The sequence below is a fragment of the Chrysochloris asiatica genome, unplaced genomic scaffold, assembly GCF_000296735.1.
Source record: "Chrysochloris asiatica unplaced genomic scaffold, ChrAsi1.0 scaffold00412, whole genome shotgun sequence".
Taxonomy (NCBI): Eukaryota; Metazoa; Chordata; class Mammalia; order Afrosoricida; family Chrysochloridae; genus Chrysochloris; species Chrysochloris asiatica.
The window spans coordinates 1359503-1381470 of record NW_006408930.1 but is presented as its reverse complement, the minus strand read 5'-3'; the positions used below and the strand labels follow the sequence as shown (position 1 = coordinate 1381470).

Here is a 21968-nt window from a genome sequence, read left to right as displayed (position 1 = left end):
GACCACTGTAGAGCCTGCCCATGACTGCCAGCTGGCAGGAGACTGTTCATGCCTGTCTTTCTTCAGTTCCCTCACAGCCTGTGAATGGTCTGTGTGGGCTGATTGTGCCTGTGGTACCCTGGTCCTGGTAACAGGTGGCATGCACATAGCACCTGTGATGTCTTACACTTGGCTCGGCACTGTAAACACCGCTTGCCTGCCTCATAATCACCTTGGTGCAGACACAGAGAGCTGGGGGCTGGCCCTTATTATACACCCTGTAAGTGGCAAAACCTGGGTCTGCATGCAAGCAGGCCAGCTCCAGATGTGTCTTAATTGCTGGCCCTCTTTCTCACCCTCAGAAGTGCTTGGGGTGGGGGAGAGAGCAAGTCCTCCTGCATGGTGAGTGCTTCCACTCTGCTGTAGACCTTGGACTGCAAAGACCAAGGACACAGGACTGTTGTCCAGGGTTTGAGAGGTCTTGGTGTTAGGCCCAGGCCTCATGTCTAGCCCATAGCTTGCTGTCCTACATGTCCTGTGTCTGTGTTCTTGCCTACATGATTCCCTCCCCTTGGAGACCTCCACATTCTTCCAGGCAACTCTGAACGCCGCACTTGATGCAGCAGTTGAAGAAGTGCCAGGCTGGGTAGAGAGGGTGGAAGCAAGAGTCTTGGGAGCTGGGTGTTGGGAACTCACCTACCCAGTAGGAGCCTCTACCTGCCAGTGCAGGCCCAGAGAGGCCCTGCCCTGCTGGCAAAGGCCTGAGGGTGCTTCCTGCTCTGACTCGTTACTTCCTGGCTCTGTTGGGACTAGTGTGGCCTGATGTGTTGGAGTGCAAGTGAGGCAATACAGGCCTTCAGCAAACCCTCAGTGAGTCTGTCACCCTACTAAGTACCTGATTATAGGACCCCAGGCATGCAGGTCTCTTCACCCTTCTGAAGGGGCAAAGAGAACTGGAGAGGGCTCCTGACTGTCCATTTAGGGGCTGGCCCTAGACTACCAAAGCCCAGAGATGTGGAGCTACTTGAAGTCTCTTCTTGGCCTATGGAGTCCCCACCCTCTTGTCCATGTCCCTGCCCCTCCCAGGCAGTAGGGGTGCAGACAGCCTGGGCACAGGCCAGTGCTTTTGGGATTTCCACCTGGAGGAGCTGCTCAGACTAATGGACCAAAGGGTGCCCCCTTTCCCTGAAGGGGGAGAGAAAACCCAGCCTGTGGCTCAAGGCAGCTCACTAGGTTGCTGACCCTGTGTATGAGCAAACCTTGAGCCTTCTGTCCTCCAGGGGAATTGCAGGGGAACCTTGACCCCTGCTCTGAGCCTGAGTGGGGCAAGCATCTGCCTACCCAGGGCTTTCCCAGGCCTTGCACCTGCAGCTCTATGATGTGACTACAGCATCAGACTGACTTGTTCAATTCTGTCAGTCATGTTTGGAAATCAAACTGCAAAAGGTGTTGAGGAAAACCCTGCTTTACACACCGGAACACCGCCTTTGGCACCTGTGGTAGTAAATCTCTTTCTCTTCTAGCACCAGATTTTGCTTCATTGTCTTGCTGTGATTCTTGATCTTGGCCCATATTTGGAGTCCGAGGAGGCTTCATGCAACTTCGGTCTGGACATCCTCAGGGCTCTCCACCTAACTAACCATCTGTGGTGTCTCAGTGTGTCGAAACAGCCCATGGGCGAGAGCAAGATTCGGTGCCAGTCTGCCCAATGTGTCATTGTCATCTAGGAAGTGCTGACTTGCAAAGTTTGTTCTATCCTTTGGCCAGGCAGGTAGGGAGAGAGCCTGACCCTGGAGGAACAGGATGATTTTGTTGTGTATGTATCATAATATAAATACAGAAGGTACTGTGGTCTGCTTCTCTGCATCTTTGAGGCTTTCAGTCACTTGTGGATGCCCTGCTGCTGTGCTCTATGTCCAGCCCACCAGTCTAACCCCTTCTGTACTTGGTGCTCTGAGGCCTTGGCAAGTGCCCTCTGCCCACTTCTTTCCTCATGCCCTAGGCTGACTATACATAGCTGGATGAAGAAGAATGTTCCACTCATGGGGGCTTAGCCCTGACTGCTTTTGCCAGGGACTTGCAGAGACCCTGACTCTCTTGCCTACCAAGAACATGCCCTGATCTCACAGTGATTGCTGTATCCTGGGAGACCACCATCCTCTGCATTACTTTTGATGCTTGTCCTTGTCCTGGCAGCACAGCACTGAGACCTGTTGCTGCACATCATCACCTTCCTCCTCTGCAGCCTCAGCTCTGGACTCCCAACAGGCTGGTGGCCTGACTCCTGCGCCCTGTCTAACCTTCATCTGTTCCTCATCTTGTCAGGATGCTCCAGGCCTTGTTGTACGGTCGGTCAACCGAACAGGCTAACCTCTGGATCTCTTCTGCTCAGATCTTACAGACCCAAGCAGCCTTCTTCTGCCCCCATGCTGCCTTAGGTCACAGACAGGGCCTTGGGTATGGTTTTAGGTCAGTGGGTACTGATCAGATGCTTCTATGTGCCAGAAATGGAGCTGGGCAGTAGGCTGCACCTTGAACAGGCTGGGTACAGCCTGTGAACTCTGGTCCCCCTAGTGCTGTGTAGCTGGGGACTGTGACACGAATAGCAAGCGTATCAAGTAGGGTATGAAGGGTGCACAGGAATCAAACAGGCAAAGAAGAGTGAGTGGAATGGGGCAGGAGAACAGGTGTCCCAGGCAAAGATCCAGAAGCAGAGAAGCTGCAGTACAGTGTATCGTGACGAGGGTATGGTCAACATCCTGATGGCAGTGGGGAGCCTCTAAAGCAGGGAGTGAGTCAACTGAATGTGTGTTTTACACGCTTAACCTTGTTGAGGCTGCTGGGTGGAAGCCAGTGGGGAGGGGGGAATCGGAGGTGGGGCCCCAGGGAAGCTGGTGCCCAGCTCTGACAAGCGAATTATAGTAATGGACTAAATTCTTATAGCCATGCCCTGAGTTTAGTGGCATCATTAATCTGTGTTATAGAGAAGGAAATTGAGACACATCAGGACGGTGGTGAGGAAGTCAGCGAGTCATGGGTCAGGGGGAAGTCAACACTTTCTGTAAATGAGTACACCTACCAAGTCCATAATGAGTGTTAGCTGCCCTTCACTGAGATGAGGGCGCTAAGGGAAAGAGGTAGGGTGGGGTGAGTGGAGTGTGCCCATGCATCCTGGCCTCTCTGTCTCTCCTGAGGCAGGGTTACTGGGCATTACACTGTCCCTTCTCTGGATGCCCGTTTGCCATTCTGAGGCTCTGTCTTCCTCAGAGCTGTCATGGACCAGCCCTTACTTTGTTCTAGCTTAGCATAGTCCTTCACCTTGGTTGTACCTCAGTTTCCCCATTTGCAGAAATGGTAGAATCATGGAGTGTCCCCTCATGGAGTGCTCAATAAGTGTTACTATGTGATTGTTTCCACAGGTAACAGGTACTGCAGGTGTCTCATAGTCACTGGCTAGTCAGTGAGCATTTCAGTTGACCTTTCTCCCTCCACAGTCTAATCTGTGTGCTTCCCCAAGTCTGAGTGAGGAGGGGCACTCCCAGAACCTGGAGCAGCCATTCTCCAGGAGCCAGCTTGGACTGATGTCAGCCACTGCATTGTGGCTCCTGAGCACAGACCTAGTTCTCAAGATCCAGGACCTGAGTGAAATTGCCCCTCCATTTTCCTAGCTTGCTGTATGCTCAGCAAGAGGAAAGGGAGACCAAAGAAATGAAGTAGTTGAGGTTGCACAGGCCACCCTGCAGGGCTGGGGTTTGAACCCAAGCCATAGGCACCAGTCCTGCCACACCACAAGACGCTCTCTCATAGTGACCACCACCCACCTCAGTTCCCCTCTCTGCCTTTCCTCAGTCCTCAGCTCACCCTCCTTGACCTGATCCCAGGTATTCCCTAGCCTTCCACAACTTCCCACTCACTCTTGAAACCAGTTCTTGGTGATTTTCAAATACATCTCAAGAGCCTTCCTCTGTTTTTGCTCATGCTGCTCCCTCAACTGAGACCTCCTTCCACCACATTTGGCTTTAGTCCCCTCTGATTGATATCCTGACAGCAGGCTCTTTTACCCCATTTGGTAAGGCCAGCCTGTCTTCTATAGTGCCCTGCCATGTTGCCCTTGAGAGAGGAGCCTGGCCTTCCCTAGCTGTGTCTAGCCCTCGGCTTCCAGTAGGCACCAGGGTGCAAATGAACTTGAAACAAGCAGTGGAAGTGATATGTTGGTCAGGAGTAAGCACAGACTAGAACCCTTGCCCAAGACATCTAGCTGGTCTGTGATCTCATCCTTGCACTCAGCATGCCATAGCAGAGCTTGACTGGTCTAGGCAGCATCCAAGCTTGCCCTCAAGAACAGCGTCAGCTTTACCTGAAGCCCAAGCAGCCCCTGGTACCACATCATCAAGCAGCCTCTGTTTGAAGCTCAGCCAAGAGTCCTGTGGGCCAGAAGGGTGGGAGCTTGGACTCTTTCTACCCACACCACTTCACACCCCCACTTCAGTTCACTATTCTTCTCCAGAGAGAAGAGGGTGGAGGACAGAGAGCCTGTCCTGAACCAGTTTAGCAGGTGAGGCAGGGAAACCCGCAAAGACTAATCAGCAAGCCCCCACACAGCTGGTGACCCTAAGTTCCTATGAGGAATGCAGCCCTGGCCAAGGTATGATTGTATCCTCAGGGGGATCTCATTGGACCTGGAAGAAGGGAGTGAGTCCAGGTTTCCAGAGAAAGTCAGGGGTTGAGATAGACTTGAAAGGCTACATTGGATATAAATGTAAGATGGGGCAAGGATGTTTTGGTCAGCAGAAATTCAGACAGGTGGGCTGAATAAACAGGGCATGTCTTGCACCTCCCATCTTGTAGGTTCATGTTCTCCAAGTTGAGGATATGATGTTTGAAGAACATCCTAGTTGTTATTTTAACAAGTGTAATTGACAAACAATAAATTACACTTACTAATCTGATGCAGACCGTGCAGACCCGGTCAGGCGTTCAAGTCCCCGTGGGCCCAAGCGTTGCTGACCGTCCAAACCATAGGCTCTGAGGATCAGACTTTAGCCACCTAGCAGACATAGCAAAATGTCCCTTTTCTGATTATTCAGTTATGCTGGTTAGTAATTCCATACATGAGCCCTGGATACCCACAGATAAATGTAAAAACCTTCCCTAAAAGCCGAGACTGTAAATTCCAAAAAGGCAAAGTTTTCCCCCCCAAAAAAAGCTAAAGAGGATATAGAGAAACTCTGTTAACTGATGGTATGTGGAGGGGATTATAATCAATGTAATGAAACAAGGTATATGAATGTTTGAATGTGAAACCGATGATGTGCCCTGAAAACTTTCGCTCAATCCACAATAAAAACCTTAAAAAAAAAAAAAAAGAGGGAATCTAGATCCAGAGAGTGCAGAGAAAGGTAGAATCTCCACTGAGCAATATCCAATTTGTCTGAATGGGGCTGATGAAAGGAGATGGGTTTAGGACTCTTGTGATACAATAGTGAATAATTGCTATCAGGACTGACTGTGAGGGTTGGAAATGTAAAGGTAGACATTTTGTAGCAAAAGGAGGGGAGTGGTTGACTTTACAGTCCAGGAGCGGAAGTCTCTGGGACCATCAAGGGATAAGCACGGAGTGCGGGACCCTATCCAGAGAAACAGCGATGCCAGAGATGTAGGCAGAGACAAAGATGTGGAGAGATGGAGCAGCTGGGGATTCTAGACCCAGAGAGGGGGAAGGGCTGTGTGCTGACGACCGAGGGGCAGGCTTACAGGATATACCCTTTGGTTGTTTGATGATGCATGGAAGGTATTGTAATTATATACGATAGTATGAATGTAAAACTGATGTTCTCCCATGTAAATAATTCACAATAAAAACTTAAAAAATAACTAAAAAAAAAAAAAAATTACACTTACTAAAGTGTATATCTTTGATACCTTTTGACCTGTAAAACCATCACCAACAATCAAGAATATACCTATCACCCCTAAGATGTCTCTTGGAGTCCCAGTGTGGTGCTGAGGCTTAATGCACTTGACTGCAAGATCAGTTTGAACCACAATATCAGCGGTTCAAGGTCACCAGCCACTCCTCAGAAGCCCCATCCATACAGGGTCACTATAAGTAAGTTCTGACTCAACGGTACTTTATAACAACAACAACAATAGGTCTCTTATGGTCATTTGTAATCCTTCCTACTCACTCCCATCCTCAGGCAACCATGATATAGATTAGTTTGTATTTTCTAGAGTTTATATAAATGGAATTATACAATATGTTTGTTTTTTTTAAATCTGGCTTTCCATTAAGCATAACTTTTAGATTTATTCATGTTATTATTTATGTCAACAGTTGATTTTCATTTTTTACTGCTGAGTAGTATTCCATTGAAGTCCTGGTATGGCATAAGTACTTAAAACCGACTCAATAGCGCTTAACAACAGTAACAAGTATTCCATTACATGGTGATACCACTTAAAAAAACGATTACAAATATATACGTTCATGTATATGTCTTTGTGTGGGTGTGTTCCTTTATTTTCCTGGGAAAGTGCCTAGAAGTAGACTAACTTTTTAAAAAACTGCCAAATTCTTTACTAGAATCGTTGTGTCATATTATATTCCCCACTAGCAGTATATGAGCGTTCTTGTTCTAGATCTGTGCCAACACTCGACAGCAGCCATTTTCATTGGAAACATTCTAATAGATAGTGGAGTCCTGGTGTGGCATTGTAGGATAAGCACTTCACTGATAAGCAGAGAACACCAGAAAGATGATTTCTTGTGCTTTGTTGACTGTGCTCTTGTACTGTGTGGATCATAAAAACTGGATGACATTGTGAAGAATGGGCATTCCAAAACACTGAAGTATGCTCATGAAGAACCTGTGCATAGAACAAGAGGCAGTCATATGAACAAACATGGGGATACTGAGTGGTTTAAAGTCAGGAAAGGTGTGTGCTAGGGTTGTGTCCTTTTACCAGATTTATTTCATCTGTATGCTAAACAATCCGAGAAGCTGAACTAGATTGTATGAAGAAGAACCTAGCATTAGGATTGAGCATTACAACCCATGATTTACAGGAGGCATAGCCTCTTGCTAGAAGTGAAGAGGACTTAAAGTACTTGCTAATGAAGAACAAAGACTTCCCCAGCCTTTGGTATGGATTGCACCGTAAAGAAAACCAGAATCCTCACGACTGGACCAATGAATAACATCATGGTAAACAGAGAAAAGATTGAAGTTAGAAAAGACTTCATTTTGTTTGAATCCACAACTGTCTTGGAAGCAGCTGTCAAGAAATGAACAGATGAATTGCGTTAGGCCAGTCTGTTTCAAAAGACCCCTTTAAAGTGTTAAAGAACAAAAATGTCAGTCCGAAGACTAAGATACACCTGACACAAGCCATGATATTTTCAGTTGCCTCATATGCATGCAAAAGTTGGACAATGCATAAGTAATAACAGAGAAGAATAGATGCATTTGAGTTATGGTGTTGGAGAAGAATATTAAGAGTATATTGGACTGTCAGAAGAGCATAGAAATCCATGTTAGCAGAAGTACAGCCAGAGTGCACCTTAGAAGTCAGGATGGTGAGACTGCATCGCTTATACTTTGGACATGTCAGGAGGGGCCAGTCCCTGGAGAAGAACATCATGCTTTTTAAAGTGGAGGGTCAGTGAAGAAGAGGAAAACCTCCAGTGAGATGGACTAACACAGTGGCAGCAACAATGGACTGAAACAGAACAACAATTTTGAGGATAGTGCAGGACCTGGCAGTGTTTTGTTCTGTTGTGCATACGTCGCTCTGAGTCGGAACCAACTCGACAATACCTAACAACAACAAAGTACTATTTCAGTGACAGCCACAGCTTCACATACTCACTTTATTTTTCATCCAGTTAAAAATGGATTCTAATTTCCTGTTTGAATTAGTTGACACATGGGTTACTTGTTGTTAGCTGCTGTCAAGTTGGCTTATGTGTTTATGCACAATAAAAGGAAATACTACCTGGTCTGGCATCAGCCTCACACTCACCAGCACAGTTATCATTGTAGCTATTATATGCCAATCCACACTGAGGATCTTCCATGCCCTTGTTGACCGTTTACTTCCGCAGACATGATAACCACCTATAGCAATTGACTTCTCCTGATGAGATGTCCAAAGCAAGCGAATATTAGTTACTTACAATAAGGAGCTCTGGTAGCGTAGTGGTTACGAATCGGGCTGCGAACCTTAAGGTCAGCGGTTCAAAACTACCAGTCGCTCCGCGGGAGAAAGATGAGGCTTTCTACTCCCGTAAAGATTTACACCCTCGGAAACCCTGTACAGGGTTGCTATGGGTCGGACCCGACTCGATGGCACTTAACAACAACAACACAATATGGTTTAGTTGCCAAATATTTGAGTATTTCAGAGATATTTTTATAATTAACTTTTTATCTAATTCCATCGTGGTCACACATATTTTGTGTTGCCAGAATCCTTTTAAATGTGAAGTTTCTTTAATCACCCAAAATACAATCTATCTGGGTAAAAATTCCATGTACACTTTTAAAGAGTATGTATGTTGGTCTTGTTGGAAGGTCTAAATGCCAATTCCTTAAATCAAAGTATTGACAATGTTCAAGTTTGCTGATGTTCTCTATGCCCTGGTGGCACTGTGGGCTAAGCATTGGACTGCTAACTGGAGAGTCAGTGGTTTGAGCCCACCTGCTGCTCCGTGGAAGAAAGGATGAGGCTGTATGCTTCTGTAAAGATTTGCAGCTTCAGAAGTCCTATGGAGCATTTCTGCTCTATCAGTTATTAAGAGAAAGAGTTGTTGAAATTTTCAAGTATGATTGTGAATTTCTTTTTTCTTGTAATTCTGTCAGGTTTTGCATCATGTATTTTAAAGTTCTATTATTAGGTACGTAAACAGATAAAAGTCTTTGTGAATTGACATCATTATTAAAATGACCCTCTATTCCTGGTAATATTCTTTGTCATGAAATCTACTTTATTTCATATTAATGTGGGCCATTCCAGCTCTCAGTTGATTGTTGTTGTTATTAAGTGCTGTCAAGTGGGTTTCGACTTACAGTGACCCTGTGTAGGATTTCCTAGGTGCAGTGGCTGGTTGGTGTGAACCACTGACCTTGGGGTTCAAACTGACCTTGCAGTCCTGCTCATTATCCTGCAGTGCCACACCAGGACTCCCTCTGTTGATAAGTGCTATCTTTTTCCATTTCTTTAACTTTTTTAAAACAGCTTTGGTGGTGGTATGCAGTCAAGTCATTTGCAACCTATATAGGGTTCTAAAACTGTAATATTAATCCCTTTAAAGTATATAGATAGATAAATGCCTTTCAGTATATTTACATAGTTGTGAATCTATTACTAAAATCAATTTTAGCGCATTTTCATTAGCCCAAGAAGACCCTGTAACTTTTATCTGTCTCTTTGTCTCAGTGCAGTCCTAGGTACTAATCTGTTTTGCCTATTTTGGCTCATTTCATACAAATGAAACCATACAAATATGGTTCTTTAAGACTGGCTTCTTTGATTTAGCATAATGTTTTCAAGATTCACCCATGTAGTAGCATGTATCTGTACTTCTTTTCTTTTTATTGAAAATAATATTCCATTGAATGGTTATATACCACATTATGTTTATTCATTAATCAATTGATGGACATTTGGGTTGTTTCCACTTTTCAGCTCATATGAATAATAGATAGCTCTTTTAAGAAACTTCTAAACTGTTTTCCAAAGCAGCTGCATCATTTTATATTTCCATTAGCAGTGTATGAAGATTCCAATTTCTCTGTGTCCTCATCAACACATGTTTTTTTTTTTTTAATTTTATTGTAGCCATCCTACTTAGGTGGCTCAAACCCATCCCACAGTACTGCATAAAAACGACTTCTTCATCTTCCAGGAAAAAAGAGGACAGCTAAAAAAACCATGTGGATCCCAGTTCTACTCAGTAACATGTGGTCACCATGAGTTGGAATCAACTTGACGGCAACATGTTTGGTTTTTTGGTTTAGTGCACATGAAGTTTAGCTTTAACCTCTTTGTGTTTTTATATTAATGTAGATTTCCTATAAGAAGGTAATAATCTCTGTCTTTTAGTTGGAGTATGTAGACTAACTGTACTTAATGTGGTATTGACATGTTTATATTTAAGTCTGACATTTTTCTGTTTTGTATTCTAACTATCTCATCTCCTTTTGTTCTCTTTTCTGACTTGGATTAATTTAGTATTGTGTATGATTTCATTTTTTTCTCCTTTAGACAGAGTGTCTATTCTTATTTTAGTTGCTGCTTTAGGATTTAGAGCGGGGTCAACAGAGTCTTTCTTAAGCCAGATAGTGAGTATTTCAAGATTGTGGCCCAAGCTGTCCTTGTAGCAGGAAGGCACCTATGTATATACAATTTGTACACATATGGGCATGATTGAGTTCCAGTCAAATATTATTTATGAAAATACATGACTACCCTGTACTTGCCAGTCCCTGGCTTAGTAAAGTGGAAGGTCAGCAAAAAAGGAAGATCCCTGAATGAGATGGATTAGCACAGTGGCAGCAGCAGTGAGCTCAGGTGTAACAGCGATTGTGAGGTTGTTGAAGGATCGGGCAGTGTTTTGTTCTGTTGTATATAAGGTCGCTATGAGACGGTACCAACTCAATGACACCTAACAACAGCAACAACAATAACATAATATGTTATATATAATTGCATAGAGTTTTCACTTATTAACAGTCTACCTTCAAGTGATGTTGTTATACCACTTACAACAATCACTTCCTAGTGTTTGTGTTATTGTTGTCCCGTGTCTACATGTGTTCTAAACTGCCTTTACCAGTTAATCTTTTTGTAAGTGCAGTGAAATTCACATAACAGGAAATGAACCATAAAAATATATAATTAATTGGCAGTGGCATTCCATAGTGTTATCAACTAGTACTTCCATCTAGTCCCAAAACATTTTTATGTATCTACAAAGAAAATTGTGTACCGATTCAGTGGTCACTTTTACTACTCTCCTCTTCTCTTCCTAGCCCCTGCTTTCAGTCTCTATGAATTTACCTGTTTTGGTTATTTCATATAAATGGGATCATACTACAGTGGCACTGGATTCACAAGTTCTTGTGAAAGGCTGTTTAGAGCAGACCACAGGTCTGACACTTCTAATGGTGTGATCAACAGGCATTTATTACTCAGAATAAACTGGACAGAGATGAGAAAAAACAGGATAAATTAGCAGCAGCCACAGTTTCCCAAAGTTAGGCTGCTATCCATGGGTTTAGATCTTATCCAAGCACCTTCCAGTTCACTGCTTGGGATTAGAACACCTAAGTCCCTCTCTCCCGGGATTAAATAGTCATGTCTGTGTGCTTGATAACCTGTATAGAAAACAGTTAGAGGAGGGGGCAGTGAAAGGTAAAAGGGGATAATAAAAAGAGGGGCAATAAAAAAATAATAAAAATGAAAGGCCACCTGTAGGATATGGGCATCATTTATTTCCCCTGTTCAGGTGATTCTAGATTTTCTGGTGCCAAAGAACAGCCCTTCTTCTTTTAACCCATTAAGATAGAATTCTGGGGCAATCATCTTTCTTAAAGCACATGCTTTACTTTATGTCTATTAGTAGCTATTATGTTCATTAGCAACTAAGGAGACGATGAGGGCAACTATAGTATCGTACACCTGCACATCCAGCACATGAAATATGTGACCTTTTGTGATTAGCTTTTTTCACTTAGCATGTGTTCTTGCAGTGTATCTGAGTAATATTCCATTTTATGACTAAGCTCGACATTTTGTTTATTCATTGACCCATTGATGGACATTTAGGTTGTTTCTACTACCTTTTGGCTGTTATAAGTAGTTATGTAACAAACATTCACATACATTGAGTCTAAGAGTCAAAAACTATTGCTACAAAATCATGTTGTTGTTGTTAAATGCCATCTAGTCAGTTCTGACTCATTGCAACCCTGTATAGGGTTTCCGAGGAGCAGCTGGTGGGTTTGAACTGTTGACCTTGTAGTTCACAGTCCAGTGCTAATCCACAGAGCCATACCAGAAGTCCACAAAATCATAGAAATCTTTATTAAATAAGTATCAAAATGTGAAGCTATTGTTTTTAATATATCTTTCATCTAGGTCTAGACACTTCTTAAGGTGGTATTTTCATCAGACTGTAGAATTAGTACTGGACTGCTAAGTGCAAAGTCTGCAGTTCAAACCCATCAGCCATTCCAAAGGATAAAGATGAGGCTATCTTATCTGAATATTTATAGGACTTCTATAAATTGTTAATTGACTTGATGGCAGTTTGCTTTTTTTTTTTTTTTTTTTTTAGAACCCTTCCGTAAAGAACTCTGTTCTCTTTGATTTACACCACCCTAAAACGGCAGCTTTGGCCTTGCTAAGAAACTCGAATTGTGTTCTTTGGATTTGGGGAACAAAAAAAATTCTGAAGGGACAAAATCAGAGTACAGCATAAAGTTTCTCAAGGAAAGCCTCATGGGACAATCCTTGCAGAATGAACAGGTACATTGCTGTGATGGAAAAAAATTTCTCAGTGGAACTTTCCTGACCTTTATCTCACTAATTCAGTTTTCCATTTTCTTAAAACTTCTTCAGAATTAGCCCCTATGATCATCCTATGTACTTAGAGAAAAATCTTTCAAGATTACACTTGATTGTTGTTGTTATGTGCTGTCAAGTTGGCTCCAATTCACAGTGACCCTGTTTAGGGTTTCCGAGGAACAGCTAGTGGATTTGAACCACTGAACTTATGATTTGCAGTCCAGTGTCTGTTCTACAGCACCACACCAGAACATCAAATAACCCCTTTGGAGTCCCCCAAAATAATCTCCATAACCTTTGGAGCTGATCTCTTTGCCTTGAATTGAACTGGTCCAGCAGATCCTCTTAGAAGTCATTGTTTTCATTGGAGTTTTTTTTTTTTTTTTTTTTTTTTTGAGGCACCCTAAGGAGTCCTGGTGTGGCGCTGTGGGTTAATGCGTCAGACTGCAAAACCATTTGAACTGCAAGGTTGGCGGTTCAAGCTCACCAGCTGCTCTTTGGAAACCTTATACAGGGTCGCTATGGGTCGGAACTGACTCAACAGCACTTTACAACAACAACAATGAGTCCTGGGAGTCCTGGGGTGACACTGTGGGTTAATGCGCCAGACTGCAAAGCTGTTTGAACTGCAAGGTCAGTGGTTCAAGCTCACCAGCTGCTCCTCAGAAACCCTATAAAGTGTCACTATGGGTCGGAATCAACTTGATGGCACTTAACAACAAGGAGTCCTGGTGTGGTGCTGTGGGATAAAGCACTAGACCACAAGGTCACTTTGAACCACAAACTCACCAGCAACTCCTTAGAAACCCTATACAGGGTTGCTATGAGTTGGAACAACTCAATGGCAATTAACAACAACAATAAGACTAAGACAAGTGTATTCTGAGGTAACTGTCTGCAGCTATCCACTGATTACAGACACATGTTTAAACACATTTTGTTAGGAATAAACCCATGCACGCATGAATTGAAACCATAGTAGCAACACTTTGACTCGTCCTCATATTTCTTTTAGTACCTGTTACATTTCATTTGGATATATACCTAAGTAGACTTTTGTGACATAAGTTAATTCTACATTTAACTTTTTGAGGAGCCACCAAATTATTTTCCACAGTGGTTGGACCATTTTACATTTTCAGCAGTATGTTGTTGTTTTCATTTTTCCCAGCACCATTTTTTTTTAATGTTTTATTGTGAATTATGTGATAGTTTACATGGAAGAAATTCAGTTTTACATTCATCCTATCATATATCATTTCATTGCCATGGTTACAATCCCCTCCATGCATCATCAACCAAGCAAAGGGTATACACTACAAGCTTGCCCCCTGGTCATCAGCATACAGCCCCTCTCCCTCTCTGGTTCCAAAGTCCCCAACAGCTCCATTTCTCCACGTCATCGTCTCTGTCTCCGTCTCAGGTATCACTGCTTCTCTGATTAGGGTCCTGCTTGCTGCTCTTCTTCCTTGATGGTCCCAGGGACCTCCGCTCTTAGGCTCCCCTCCTTGCTACAAAACATCTACCTTTACAATTCCAACCCTCACAAGCAGTCCTGGTAACAATTATTCACTATTGTATCACAAGAGACCCCTTCACATTTCATTTCATCAGTCCCACCTAGACAGATTGTATGCTACTCAGTGGAGATTCTACTTTCCTCCATGCCCTCTGAATCTAGGTTCCCTCTTGACAGCTTGTAAGCCAGTCACGTCTTGCCTTTGTAGGTCCCCCATTTTGGGTAGCCAATGTTCCAGTTGCCCATCCCTGTCTACTCTGTATGTGGAGGGGGTGGGAATGATCCTCCAGTACTATTTATTGAAGAGAATATTCTTTGCCTACCTGAGTAGTCTTGGAACTAAAAAATCGATTACCCTTGAGAATTTATTTCTGAACTTTATTTCTATCTATCCCATTGGTGTATATGTTTTTCCTTAAACCAGAACCATCCTATTTTGTTTACTTTGTAGTAAGTTTTGAAAGCAGTAAGTTGAATTCTTCAGTGTTGTTCTTCTTTTCATTATTTGAGACCTCTTGCAATCCCATAACAATTTGAAGATCAGTTTTCCATTTCTGCAAAAAAGGCCATTGAAGTTTTGTTAGGGAGTGCATTGAATCTGAATTGTTAATTATCTTTTAAAGCGATTTAGTTATAAGAAAATCAAGTGTTTTATATTTACCCATATAGTTACTATACCATATCTAATGCTTTTTATTCTGTCTTGTACATTCAGATTTCCATCTGTTACGATTTTTCTTCTGCCTGAAAGATTTCTTTTAACATATCTTATCATTCAAATCTATTAATGTGAATTTTTTAGCTTTTATATGTCTTCATTTCACTTTAATATATGGGTCTATGTTAACATATTTTTTGTTTGTTTTTCAAGATGTTGCGCTACCATGTTTTGGCTTATATCTGATAAGAAATCTGTCACACTAACCTTTGCTTCTTTACAGGTAACCTTTTTTTTCTGGCTTCTTAATAGGATTTTGTCCGTCACTGGTTTTAAACAATTTTATGATTTTCCTTGGTTTGGATAGCTTATTTACTAGTTCTTGTGAATTTTACTTATCATCAGCTTTGGAAAATATTAGCCATTATTTCTTCAAATCCTTTTTCCATCCTCCTCTTTCTCCCTCTGCCCTCTCCCATCAGGGACTCTATTTATCCAAGTATTAGGCTCCTTGAAGTTGCCCCACAGCTCACTGATGTTCTGTCCATATTTGAAGTCTTTTTCTCTCTCTTTGTGCTTTATTTTAGATGGCTATATTATTGTATCATCTATTTCACTAACTTTCTACATCATGTAATGTTCTGTCAATCCCATCCAGATTATCCCACACCTTCATCTCTAGAAGTTTGATTTGGGGTTTTGAAAATACCTCTATGCCTCTGCTTAACATGTTCAGTCTGCTAGCTTCTTAAACAAGTAGAATTTCATTATTATAACTGAGCTCTGGTAGCGTAGTGGTTACGAATTGGGCTGTGAACTGCAAGTTCAGCAGTTCGAAACTACCAGCTGTTCCGCAGGAGAAAGATGATACTCTCGTAAAGATTTACAGCCTTGGAAACCCTGTACAGGGTCGCTATGATTCAGAACCGACTCCACAGCACATAACCACCAAAAACAACAACTGTGTCTGTGTCTGCTAATTTTGTCAGTATCATTCTTTATTTTAGATTTTTTTCCTATATATTGTTGATTGTTTTTCTAGTTTCTCTGCATACTGAGTAATTAGTGATTGAATATTGGGTTTTGTGAATTTTACTTTGTTTGGAACTGGCTATCTTTGTATTTCTAGCTGAGCTTTGTTCTGAGATGTAATTGGATTACTTGGAAACAATCTGGTTTTTTTTCCAGTTGATTTTAGGCTTTTTTAGATGGAATCAGAACTGCATTTAATCTAGATTTAATTTTGTCAAACTTCTACTACTCTTCCCACTACTTTGTGAACTGTTACGTTTTTCCTTCCAGTTGGTGGGAATAGGAGCTGTTTGTTGTGTGCATGGTAGGGATTGTTCCCACATACCTTCTGGTTGGTTCTTGGCCGCCTCAGATGATTTCTTTACAGGCTTCTAGTCTGTGCTCTCTTGTCTTCCTTGATCTTCTAGGCTCTGCCTCAGTCTCTTCTCTCTGTACTGTGGCAGGAGCTTTATTCCAGGCCTGAGTGGGGGCTCTCATGGAGCTCAATTGTTTCCTACCTCAAAGAGCCACTAATTTTATTACCTGGTGTCCAGTAACTCAAAAGCCATTGCTTAATCCGTTTTTCCAGTCTTTTCGTTTTATATAGGAGGTCAATCAATTTACTATTACTATCACATTTTGACGGGAAGAGAATCCCCATCTAAGATGATTTTGAAAAGCTATCCAGTATTCTGGTGGGCCCCAGGCTGGGGGTGTGGGCAGAGGCAAGGACTCTGGGTGGAGGCAGGCAGGCCTAAACAGAAATTGTGTTTTACAGCTTCTAGGTGTTGAGCCTCCTATGACTCACCGTTTACATGTGAAATCACTGTGTTCAACTCCTTTTTCTTTCTTTCTGTTTATTGTGAATTGGGTGAAGGTTTACAGAACAGATCAGTGTTTTATTCAACAGTTCGCATACATTTTGTTTATCTCATTGACTGCAATCCCAACAATGAAACTTCTTGGATCCCTCTTCCTGCCTGTGTGTATCACCCCAGTGTTGTGGTCCCCCTGTTGTGCTGTTGAGTGCCATCAAGTAGAGGCTTGCCAGGCTGTAAATTTTTACAGGAGCCAAAAGCTGGATCTTTCTCCTGCAGAGGAGATACTGGTGGATTCAAACTGCTTACCTTGCGATTAGCAGCACAGGTCATAATCCACCATGCTACCAGGATTCCTTGTTCCCCCCTATTGTTGCTGTTGTTGTTTTGTGCCATCAAGTCGGTTCCAACTCTTAGTGACCCTGTTACAGGGTTTCCAAGGAGCAGAGTGGTGAGTTGAACCACCGACCTTGCAGTTCAAACCAACCTAGAGTTCGAGTGCTTATCCTATGGCACCACACCAGGACTCCGTATAGACCTGTTTATTGTTTGGCTGAAAATCGAGCCATGGGGGTAAGTTCATTTTCAGATCTGAAGGGTAGGCAAGGGTCATAGACTCAGGGATTCTATCACTCTCTATCTAACCAGTAGCCTGGTCTTTTATGATTTTGACTTTTGTCCCAAATTTTTCTCCCACTCTATCCAGGACCTTCTATTATGATCCCTCTCAGCTCCTTACTTTTTGAGTGTTGGATGCTGGCCTCTGCTGGCCAGGATGGGTACTGTTTGGAGGCTGAGTACCACAGACCCCCACCTCATCACTCTTGGCTTGCCTGCCTGCTCGTTCACCATGGGACTAGGTGCTTGGAGCAGAGACTAAGACAGGCCTGCTCAGGACCAGGAGTGTCCTGGACCATGACTAGGCTCAGCACTGGGCCTGCCCGCATCTGCCTGGGGATTCTGCCCATGATGGGACAGGTGCCGTGTGGACTTGATAGTTGGCAATTTGATCTTCCCATTGAGACCAGAACAACAATAGGAATTACAGAGTTGAGCTAATTTGGTTTGAAAAGAAAGTCAAAATCAATGTTTTTCTGGCATCTTTCACAAAGCAGGTTAGAGGGACAGCCAAGCATAAGCCGAGTCCCACCTGGAACAGGAAGAGAAACGTGGGTCGCATAAGATCTTCCTTGCCTCACCTGATGAGCTTCGCCAGGGGAGGGGTGATCTGGTGCCCTCTAGAAGCTACCGCCCCTATCCCGTCCCCCATCTTCAAATGTCGTCAGCACTGTGAAGGCACTGGTGTTTCTTGCAGTGTCTTTTTAGTCCTGTATTTTCCAAGCTGTTGTTTTTCAAGGAGCTTTTCATTCAGTAATACTATTTCACCTACTGCACACGTGTGCTGTTTGAAGTGAGACTCCACAACACGTTTTGTGACATGAAGTTTATCTGCCCCATCCATGTTCCACGTTCCCTGCAAACCATGGACTTCATGAGCTGCATAGGACTCTGTTGTTTAAACAAGACCCTAGCTTACTTAACCAGTTCTCTTTTGGTGGAGAAATAGATAGATAGATAGATAGATAGATAGATAGATAGATAGATAGATAGATAGATTTACAGCCTCAGAAACCCTGTACAGGGTTGCTGTGAGCCCGAACCGACTCCACACACACACACACATATGTGCATGTGTGTGTATTGTTGTTAAGTGCCATCGAGTCGCTTCCGATCCATAGCGACCCTGAACAGGGTTTCCGAGGCTGTAGATCTTTACGGGAGCAGAAAGCCTCATCTTTCTTCCGTGGAGCAGCTGGTAGTTTCGAACTGCTGACCTTGCGGTTCGCAGCCTGATTCGTAACCATTACACTACCAGAGCTCTTGTGTGTGTGTGTATATATATATATATATATATATACATATTTATATATAATAAGTAGTCCTGCTCAGTAAACATCTTTGTGTGTACATTTGTACTATCTCCCATTATTTTCTTGGCCTGAATTCTGAAATTTAACATTACAGAGTAAATCGTTAAGATGAAGACGAAAGTGTTGCTATTTCTCTCGTGAAAAGGAAAAGACAGTTTTCTTCCAAAGTCTCTTGACATTGTTTTCCTTCTGTGAACCAGGACCCTGTAATGCGAGAGCAAGGTTAAAGCAGGTTCTGACTCTGTCTGAAGGGTGTTCGTGAAGGGCCTGGACACTCTTGAAGCCTCAGTTGCCCCATTAATGGGGAAAAGAGAATGGGATATACCTCAGGCCCTGGTGGTCATCTGTCCTCCGAACAGCTGTCTCATGGCTTCTGGCTTGGTTAGGCATTGTGGACAGCAGCGTCAGGCATGAGAAAGGGCACTTTTGCTGAGCACTTCAGAACTGGTGGTGGAGCAAGTGTTTTCTTGAAGCAGAGGGCAGGCTGTAGGCCTGGCATCAGGGCGGTCCTTTAGCCTGGAGCACTGGAAGCTGTTAGACAGGCTTGGCTGTGCAAGGCTGGGCCCACTGTGTCAGCCTCTGCCTTCCCACTCAGCACCAGCCCAGGGCTGGGCTCACAGATGGGTTAGATGGATATGATCACATGACTGAGGTAGGAGTGAGCCACCAGCAGGCTCTGATGTCACCCTGTGAATGATGGTGGCTGCCTCAAGGAGAACAAGGAACTGGACAGTGCCTCATAGGAAGAGATGCAGTCAGCACTTAGTACTGAGAACAAAAGGTTGCTACTCAGAATCCACTTTTGCATATTTTTTTTTTTTCTAACAGTTAAACACTCTAATCTTACATCCAACCCAGTGGAGTTTACTGGGCTAGATGTAAGATTATGTATCCATACCCACATAACCTTCTCTAGTCTACCCTACTCCTACTGATGTCCTCTGCCCACCCCATCCAGTCCCCAGGGAACCATGCTCTTGTTTCCCTGGCTGTCACTGAGTTGCTCCTTCTTTGACTTTTATGCCCATGCAGTTGCTCGACGTTAGTGTGACATGGAGTCTGAGGACTGCTGTGTGGTTGTGAACCTCAGAAATTGGTTTAGATGTTGGCTGCTCAGTGCCTCAGGGACAGCTTTCTCATGAGTGTCTGTGTCTCCTAACCCAGGCGTTTGGACAGGCTCATACGAACCACAAGAAGGTGGCAGCAGATGGTGAGAGCCGGGAGGAGAGTCTAATCCAGGAGTCTGCCTCCAAGGAACAGTACTATGTAAGGAAGGTGCTGGAGCTGCAGACAGAACTGAAGCAACTGCGCAACGTCCTCACCAACACCCAGTCGGAGAATGAACGTCTCACCTCGGTGGCACAGGAACTGAAAGAGGTGAGGGGAGAGAAAGGTTCAGGTCGGTAGTTTGTCACCACAGCATTGCTGTGTAGTCCATCTAGCTGCTCAGTGTGACTAACACAGCAGGAGTAACGATTGCCCGGGAGGGAGAGCAGGGCACTCTGAGCTGGCACATGTGTTTGGGCACCAAGGCACAGCATCACTCCTGCCTTTTGGCCCCCTGACACTGTCATCCTTATTTATTTGGTCCTGTTTTGTCAATCCAACATCACAATTTGCTGTTCTCTGTTAGATCTCAGAATCCACTGAGGCATAGGCCATGGCTTCCCAGCCCAGCCTGCTGCCTTCCTGAGGGAGAATGGATGCCAATCCTAGTCTTCCCATCCTTATCCCCTACCACCTGCATCAGTGTGGTGCCGGTTGGCACCTACTGCCTCTGCTAAGACCCTAGGAGGCTTGTGTCTGTCACCTGTACTCTGCAGGTAAATCTCAGCAGACCTGACCTGCATGAATACCCAGCACCCCTCTCTCCTGCACCTGGTGGGAGGCTGTATTCCAGCAGAAGGTGTTTGCTGACTGACTTGGGCTACACTGTGGCCCAGAGTGACAGCCTATGAACAGGTGCTCAGGAAGGACTGGGGGCAGGGCCCTCAGAGTTCCCCGTGGTGAAAACATTGGATTCCTAGGCTCTTCCTTTGAAATCTGATTTGGTAACTTGGGAGGGCCTGGGAATTTACAGTTGTTGATTGTACCCTGCTCCTGTTATGTTTTGGCCGCTGTGGTGCTCCAACCCACACAGGCTTGTAAGCCTTATGCATGTGTCGCTGACACCACAAGCTCCCGGGGATCCTCTTGTTTCCTTGCCCTTAGAAGAGGCCCAGCCTGGAATATGGGCACCCTGGCAGGGATGCAGGCCTCATCTTTCTCGGTCCACCTCAGAGTGTTTCTTTTTCACAAGACCCTCTCCCCCACCCCCATTTTCTCCTTGATTGTGCTTGTGCATGTCTACAGCTTGCTGACCCACCCAAGTGCCGAGAATGAGTGATGGTGCTGTGAACACACTCATCAACTCTCATAGTTATTAGTCATCTTTTGGCTGTTTTCCCTGGGGTGTCCCCCAGAAGGGAAATGGTCAGATCAGAAGTTCTATGCAGAATCTTATGAGGGATTTCAGATAAATGGAAGCAAAGTCATATTTCTTTACATTGTCACCCACATGATTTGGCATTATAGCTTATTTTGTCTGTGTAATGGAAGTTTCAATGTCCCGGTGAGCCTTCCTTTTTCCAATGGTAACTTCTGTAGTGTAAACTCTCTGGGTCACTTACTGAGAGGACTGCATTCATCAGCAATATCTGCCATATGGAATGAGTCTCCCTGTTCTGTGATTGGTTGTAGAGCATCAATTCAACATTACTATTTGCTGTGTGTTGCATGAGTTCTCTTCTATTATTATTAAAAGCTTTTATTGTGAGTTGAGTGATAGTTTACATGAGAGAACATTGGTTTTGCACTCATCCTTTCATATTTCATTTCATTGCAATGATTACAATCCCCTCCATGAATCATCATTCAACAGTATTTGCTTTTTTTTTTTTAACAGTATTTGCTTTTATCCCTGTTTTATTCTTATTTTTATTTTTTTATGTACATAAAAACTGTCAGGAATATATAATCATTTAAACAACCAAAGGGCACATTCTGTAAGCCTGCCTCCTGGCTGCATGAACTCTTGTCTGCTAAGCACATGCCATTCAGATGAGGACATAAGCTGTGATCATAGGTAGGCCTAGTGCCCTAGGAGAAAAGGACTGAGAGATCTGTGGAGCCCAGAGGACAGACTGCCTCAAGTTGAGGGGACTGTGAGGGCTTAGAATGACAGCATGGTGGTCTTAACCAGTTAGAACTTTGCAGAAAAGTGGGAGCAAGGGACAGGAACGGAGATGGATGGGTGAGTTTGTCCAGAGAGTGCTTTTGCCCTCAGGGGACACTTGGCAGTATTTGGAGACACTTGTTTGTCACACTTTGGAGGGATGCATTTGGTCACGGAAGTTCATAAGTGCACAAAAAGAATTACCCAGCCCTAGTACCACCAGGTCAGTAGTTCAAACCCACTAGTGCTCTCAGAAACAGAGTCT

General features: G+C 43.8%; 1 protein-coding gene across 1 annotated transcript in view; it reads left to right on the top strand.

Annotated features, from left to right (window-relative positions):
* Positions 1 to 21968, top strand: part of BICD2 (bicaudal D homolog 2 (Drosophila)) — a 77703-nt gene that overhangs the window by 46225 nt on the left and 9510 nt on the right. The window contains exon 2 of the mRNA XM_006876772.1: positions 19654 to 19866. Coding sequence (XP_006876834.1) covers positions 19654 to 19866 — 213 coding nt within the window. The remainder of the gene's footprint in view (positions 1 to 19653; positions 19867 to 21968) is intronic.